The 7921-nt window shown below is 49.6% G+C and overlaps 1 protein-coding gene across 1 annotated transcript; it reads right to left on the reverse strand.

The window, feature by feature from the left end:
• Positions 1-6488: 6488 nt before the first annotated feature.
• LOC119858666 (olfactory receptor 52K1-like) lies at positions 6489-7454 on the reverse strand. The gene has a single exon (XM_038409827.1). It carries the CDS (start codon positions 7449-7451, stop codon positions 6489-6491), a length of 963 nt encoding a protein of 320 aa, XP_038265755.1. The 5' UTR covers positions 7452-7454.
• Positions 7455-7921: the final 467 nt, after the last annotated feature.

Consider the following 7921-nt stretch of genomic DNA (forward strand, 5'->3'; position numbering starts at 1 on the left):
ACTCTTTCACGGTAAACCTTGCCATTAACATTACATACATAGCACATGTGCTTTTGTTACAAGGTCGCATTTTGCCTCCCCCCACCACGTGGCTAACAGTGGGGAACATTTTTGTTCAGCCATAGGCAAACAGCGCAGCAGGAATGGGCACCTCTGAATGTCCCCTTAAGAAAAGCACCCTATTTCTACCAGGTGACCATGAATGATATCACTCTCCTGAGGATAATACAGAGAGATAAAGAACAGATGTTGTTTGAACGCCAGCAAACATACACTGCAATGCTTTGTTCTATAATGATTCCTGAGTACGTGCTACTGGCCTGGAGTGGTAAAGTGTCCTACCATGGTGTATGGAATAAGGCTGCGCTCCCGAGAAACCTTTTGCAAAGGCTTTGGGAGTATATTCAGGAGAGCCATGAATGCCAGGGCAAATTAATCATTAAACATGCTGGCTTTTAAACCTTGTATAGTATTTTAAAAGGTACACTCACCAGAGGTCCCTTCTCCACCTGGTGGGTCCGGGATGCAGCCTTGGGTGGGTTCGGGGGGTACTGGCTTCAGGTCCAGGGTGAGAAACAGTTCCTGGCTGTCAGGAAAACCAGTTTCTCCGCTTGTTTGCTGTGAGCTACCTACAACCTCATCATCATCATCTTCCTCGTCCCCAAACCTGCTTCCGTGTTGCCTCCATCTTCATTGAAGGAGTCAAAAAACACGGCTGGGGTAGTGGTGGCTGAACCCCCTAAAATGGCATGCAGCTCATCATAGAAGCGGTATGTTTGGGGCTCTCACCCAGAGTGGCGTTCGCCTCTCTGGTTTTCTGGTAGGCTTGCCTCAGCTCCTTAAGTTTCACGTGGCACTGCTTCGGGTCCCTGTTATGGCCTCTGTACTTCATGCCCTGGGAGATTTTCACAAATGTTTTGGCATTTCGAAAACTGGAACGTAGTTCTGATAGCACGGATTCCTCTCCCCATACAGCAATCAGATCCCGTACTTCCCGTTCGGTCCATGCTGGAGCTCTTTTGCAATTCTGGGACTCCATCATGGTCACCTCTGCTGATGACCTCTGCATGGTCACCTGCAGCTTGCCACACTGGCCAAACAGGAAATTGAAATTCAAAAGTTCGCGGGCCTTTTCCTGTCTACCTGGTCAGTGCATCTGAGTTGAGAGTGCAGTCCAGAGCGGTCACAATGGAGCACTCTGGGATAGCTCCCAGTGGCCAATACCATCTAATTGCATCCACAGTACCCCAAATTCGACCCAGCAAAACCGATTTCAGCACTAATCCCCTTATCAGGGGTGGAGTAAGGAAATCGATTTTAAGAGCCCTTTAAGTCGAAAAAAAAGGCTTCGTCATGTGGACGGGTGCAGGGTTACATCGATTTAACGCTGCTAAATTTGACCTCCCAATGCCTAGTGTAGACCAGGGCTAAAACTCCATTCCTGTTCTGTCCCCGGCAAAAGCATCACACAGACAGACCCTTTGTTTCTCCCTCCCTCCATCTTTGAAAGTATCTTGTCTCCTCATTGGTCATTGTGGTCAGATGCCAGCGAGGTTATCCTAGCTTCTTAACCCTTTACAGGTGAAAGGATTTTTCCTCTGGCCAGGAGGGACCCTTCCCTTTATACTTATGACAACTGCTGAGAAGGATCTGGGAGTCGTGGTGGATCACAACCTCAACATAAGTCATCAATGTGATGCCGTTGCAAAAAAAGCAAATACAGTTTTGTGTTGCATTAACAGAGGCATAGCATGGAAGTCACGGGAGGTGATGGTACCGCTCTACTTGGCATTGGCTAGGCCTCAGTTGGAGTACTGTGTCCTGTTCTGGTCATCAATGAATAGAAAGGATATAGAGTAACTGGAAAGGATCCAGAGGTGAGCAACAAAGATGTCCAAAGGGATGGAATACAAGCCATATTAGCAAAGGCTAAAAGAACTGCGCATGGTTAGTTTGGAAAGAGGAGATTAAGGGGGGACAGGACCAGTGTTCCCTTCATATTAGTGCATATAAGAATATTCATGTGGTGGGGGTGGGGCTGAGGGGTTTGGAGTGTGGGAGAGGGCTCAGGGCTGGGGCAGAGGGTTGGGGTGCAGGCTCTGGGTTGGGGTTGGGGATGAAGGGTTTGGGGGTGCAGGCTGCCCCAGTGCCACGGTGGAGAGCAAGTACTTCCCTCAGCGCTCTCTCACCACAGCAGCTTGGGGCTGGGGAAGGTCCACGCTGGGGCTGGCGGAAAGGGGCACCTTTCCCTGACACAGCCCTGAACCCCTGCACGGGGTTTAATAGGTGGCTGCGTTACCGCGCGGCCATGCAGCTTAGAGGGAACTTAGAACATGCTAGTGGTCTTCAGATACTTGACAGGCTACCATAAAAAAGATGGGGAAAAGTTGTTCTCTCTTGCCACAGAGGTCAGGACAGGAAACAATGGGTTCAAACTACAGCAGAGCAGATTTGGATTAAACCTCAGGAAAAAACTCCCTAACTGTAAGAACAGCAGGACAATGGAACAGACGCCTCGGGAGGTTGTGGAAGCTCCTTCACTGGAGGTTTTCCAAAGGAGGCTGGAGCCGTCTGTCCTGGATGGTTTAGACACAACAAACCCTGCATCTTGGCAGGGGGTTAGACTAGCTGACTCTCACGGTCCCTTCTCACCCATTCTACGATTGTCGTGGAATTCCAGTTTTGCCTCGCGGAGGGGAGGGATGCAGCAGCTTTCTGTGGCTCCCTTCATGGGGAGCTCACGATATTATCATTTGCTGTGGAAGTCTTTCTGCAGAGACAAATGGAGCAGAAGCGGCCCAGAACCTCACCTCAAAGTGCTCAGCTGCCCCACCCTGGAGGATCTACTTCCTCTTTTGTCCATATTACAACATGCCTAACAAGGAAACGATATTCAAAAAACAGAAAGACTGAGTGCCGATGTGCTGGATGACATAGGGGAAAGGGCTCTTTTGGGGGGGATGTGCGTTGGGGGGCTAGTGTAGCCCCATCCTGTCAGTTACAGTCACCTTCTAAGGCGCCACCCACCTTCTAAGGCGTATACCCCCTTAGCCATGTGTCTGTTGCCCTTTTCTCTTTGAGTGTGTCCCTGTTTAGGGCTGGATTGAGCAGCAGGACATGGCTCTGAATGGTGCATACCTGCAGAGCCCCCAGACAGGAATCCAGGCACCATTCCTGCCCTGCTCCCTGGCAGGCAGTGATGGACGGTAGCGCGTTATGGGATCCTGTTGACTTTTCCACTCACTCCATCTCAGCTTCGCTGCCCCCTCCTCTCATTTCACCCACCCACTCACGAGCGGGGTCTTGGCTACACAGTGCCTGCTTCCATTCCACTGTACAGGGGCTCAGCAGCTGTGTTTCCCCCCCAGCCACGCTGTACCCACTCACAATCGGGCCTTTAGCACATAGATTCTCCTCCATTGTGCCGGGGGCTCCCACCCCTCTCTGCCGGTGTCTGGGGGGTGGGGAGTTATGTGTGTGTTACAGTCTTAGGATTTAAGTGGGCCACTCACTGGGACTGGAGTTGGGGAGGGGATTCTGGGAGCACGAGGGGGGGGGGCGTAAACTGAAGGCCAGGGGAGTAGAAAAGCAAAAGGGCTGGGGTGGCAGGGGACAATTGGAGGTGGGTGTCTCAGGGGCAGTGTGCATAGGGGAGGGGTCCAACAGCCAATGGCAATAGAACAAGTGAGAATATAGCAAATATCTAGTGTACAGGGGTCAGAGCTGAATGACTGATGGTATCAGGAGCCTGCCAAGGTCCATCTGGGTCCAGCGAGGAGGCACTGACCTACCTCGCCCTGCTCTTGCTTCTAGCTGGCGTGGGGAGCCTTGGACAGGAGCCCTGGATACTGGGGCTTTCCAAAATCCACCCTTGCAAGCTCCTGCCAGCTGCTGTGGAGGGGAGGCCGCTGGACCCAGTGCTTCAGGCAGTCCCTCTGGGCCTGGGGTTGGGAGCAACTAAGTCCTGATTTATTCCTGTGGGCTCAGCTGGTGCTGGCTGGTTGACAAAGCAGCTCCAGGTGCGGGACTGGGCTCCACAACACCACACAGGGCCCAGCGCTGACTCAGAGGGAATGGATCAGATCCCATCTACTTTACAGCCTATGTCTCTGCCTACAAACCGCTGGGTCAGCCCGGCTCCTGGGGGCCAGTGCAAAGCCCCAGACGAGGCCTGGGAGAGCTCAGGACACAGCACTCTCAGCCAAGGGGATCCACTTCAGAACAAACCACAGCAGAGATGAATGCAGAGTCCGGCCAACTTGCAGAAACGCTGTCATGGGATAAGAGGGAAGGTCCAATCATGGGTCAGTGACTGCTTAATAGACAGGTGTTACGATACTGCCTTTGGTGGGACACTTCTGAGAGTATCAATTCAGGACAAATTGCTTAGAGCAAGGCAGTTACAGCCCCAGGCTGGGGTTTCTCCACTTCTAAGGCAAGCCAAACCAGCCAAACAGAGAGAACTTGGGTTTTACCCCACTGACTAATCACAAGTCACACAAGCAATTCCCTTAGACACTCCAGGTTCCCAGTATCACCACCAGTGCCACTCATTATGGGGACAAATGGTTCCAGACCCAGGTCAATATACAAGTCAGATCTTACCCACAAATTATGCTGTTGCCAATCCTTCAGAATCCAAAATCTAAAGGTTTATTCATAAAAGGAAAAAGATATAGATGAGAGCGAGAATTGGTTAAATGGAATCAATTACATACAGCAATGGCAAAGTTCTTGGTTCAGGCTTGTAGCATTGATGGAATCAACTGCAGGTTCAAATCAAGTCTCTGGAGTACATCCACAGCTGGGATGGGTCATTCCTTTGTTCAGAGCTTCAGTTTGTAGCAAGCTTCCTCCAGAGGTAAGAAGCAGGACTGAAGACAAGATGGAGGAGATGCAACAGCCTTTTATAGTCTCTTGCCATGTGGCCTCTGCTTTCCTTGTCCCAAAGACATATGTCCAGCACATTGCATAGAAATACCTTAGAGTTCTGTCCACAGGCATGTCCCTGCATGTCTTGCTGAGTCACAAGGTGTATCTGCCTTCTCTCAATGGGTCAATTGTATACCTGATGGTCCTTAATGGGCCACCAAGCAGCCTAGGCAGAGCTGATGCCAAATTGTCTGGGGTGTCACCCAGAAGCATAGCACAAGTTTGAACAACAGACAGTACAGAGCCAATACTTATAACTTTAAATACAAAAATGAAACACGCAGCCAGATAGCATAATCATAACCAGCAAATCATAATCTCCTCATAGACACCTTACGTGCCCTCCTTTGTACAAGAATTGGTGCCACTACAGGATCTTGGTTGCAACAATGGTCTATATGGTCACAGTTCGTGTCAAAAATGTCACAGACCTCCTGAGATCTCTTCCAACCCTAATATTCTATGATTCTCTGATTCTAAGTGGTCCATCCCCTGCCACCCATTCCCAGCTGCTGGCAATCAGAGGCTAGGGACACCATTGCTGTTCATCCTGGCTAATAGCCATCGATGGACCTGTCCTCCATGAACTTCTCTAGTTCTTTTTTTAACTTATCTCATTTTATTATATTTGTGATTAATGTTATCGGTACTTAATGCATACAACTACTATATATATGGTGCAGAAAACACATATTATGAATGTGATGTATAACTGTATGCTATCCAGCATATATTAGGCAACAGGAACAAAGGTGATAGCAAAGCAGAGCAAGACTATTTCCTGACTATTTTATACACACACAGACACACACACACATACAAATTCACACGGAGACAATACTCTGTTTCATATTTATTGTCAGTATCAGAGAGAGAACTTTGAATAATTTGTGACTGAGATCGCTCTGGTAAGGATTTGGGGAGTTTCAAAGTTCTCTTTAAGGCAGATACACCCTTCCTCATCCCCCCTCTCTCAACCTGGTGCATTGTGCTGCTGTGTGGTAGAGTTAAACAACTGGGGACAGACTCTCAAATGTTCAGACACCACAACTAAGGCCAGATTTAAAAAAAAAAAAAACGTGGGCACCTAGCATTGCTGGAACATTTGGCACAGAAGAGCCCAGCACTCAGCACTTCTTCTGGGGCCTAAATGGCCCGGGTGTGTTGCTCCATCTCAGAGGTGACTGAACTTCAGGGGCAGATATAGCATTTGTTCCTGCAGCATGGACGTCCGTGGCTGTGGCTCGGTGTGTCAGTAATAAATGCCAGATGTTCCAGCAAACTAACAGAAGGTGAAAGGAGCCTTCACACTCCTTTTCACACTCTTTCACACTCCACACACAGAGCCGAGTGAGGACAAGGTCATGGCTAAGATCATCTACCAGCTAGCAGCGTTAAGCTCATCTAGGGGATGGTGTAATACTCCCTATGAGTCGGTGGTGGAATTCCCATCCCGGCGTACACAAAGCCCCCACAACCAAGCTGTCTAATTAACTCAGAAAACCTCTCCTGCATCCTCTGTTTCCTGATCGCTCAGCAGCCCCCTCCTGCTCAGCCTAGAAGCTTTTCCCTGGGAAAAGGAGAAGCAGCCGGTCACGAATCTGTTTGGTTTTCACACCGTACACGATGGGGTTCATCATGGGAGGAAAGAGGAGGTAGAAGTTGGCCAGCAGGATGTGTACATGCCGGGCGACGTGGTGCCCAAACCTGTGTATTGTTGAGGAGAGAATCACGGGGATGTAGAATATTAAGATGGCACAAAGGTGGGAGCCACAGGTGCCGAAAGCCTTGAGCTGCTCTTCCTTGGATGCCAGGCTTAAGACAGCCCTTAGGATCTTGACATATGACAGGATGATGAACATCAGATCCAACCCCACGATGAAGAGAACTACTATGATCCCATAGATGTCATTGACCCTGGTGTCACCACAGGCCAGCTTCACCACGGCCATGTGCTCGCAGTAGCAATGGGAGATGACGTGGGACCCGCAGTAGGGCAGCCTCCTGAGGAGAAAGGGCAGGGGGACCGTTAGCAGAACAGCCCGGCCCAAAGCCGCCAGCCCGATCTTTGCTATCACTGAATTGGTGAGGATAGTGGCATATCTCAGGGGGTTGCAGTTGGCCACATACCTATCAAAGGCCATGGCCAGCAGCAGACCAGACTCCAGGGTGGAGAACGAGAGAATGAAAAACATCTGCACCAGGCAGGCATTAAAGCTGATCTCCCTGGAATTAAACCAGAAGATGCTCAGTATTTTTGGCATGGTGGTTGTGGATAAAACCAGGTCGATGACAGCCAGCATGGCAAGGAAATAGAACATGGGCTTGTGTAAGGAGGGCTCTGTCTTGATAACATACAAGAGAGTGCAGTTTCCTAGAAGGGCCATGGTGAACATTGAGCAGAAGGGGATGGAGATCCAGGAGTGCAGGGCTTCTAGCCCCAGGATGCCCGTCAGGAAGAAAACTGATGGATCAGAGCCTGTGCTGTTAGCAATTGACAGGTTGCCCTGCAGGAGCATCCTCTGCAAGTTTCGCAACAATGTCTGTCCTGTCAATAAAACATATGAGATGGAGTGAACAGACGCTATACACATGTGAGATGTCACACTCCACTCTGGCTCACGGGGTACAACTCCTTTGGGAATGGATGACAAGGTCTGGAGCTAATAGAAACATTGATTGGGTGGTAAATATTGAGGAGGTCAAATTAACGAAAGCTTGGATCCAGGGGTGTAAGTACAAAGTGATAAGATATTAGCTACTGCAGGGCTCTTGAATCTGGCAGGCAAAGGCATAAGAAGTTCTAGTGTCTGGAAGTTGAAGCCTTCCGAGTGCAAACTGTGAATAAGTTGCAACTGTGCTACTGGAACTAAGATGGAATTAACCAGTTCAAGAAAACCATCAGAGGCTTAGTAAGTTCTCTGTGGCTCGGGGTCTTTCAATAGAGATTGGATGTTCTCAGAGAGATGTTCTAGCTCAACCACAAGTT

Source organism: Dermochelys coriacea, chromosome 1, assembly GCF_009764565.3.
Source record: "Dermochelys coriacea isolate rDerCor1 chromosome 1, rDerCor1.pri.v4, whole genome shotgun sequence".
Lineage (NCBI taxonomy): Eukaryota > Metazoa > Chordata > Testudines > Dermochelyidae > Dermochelys > Dermochelys coriacea.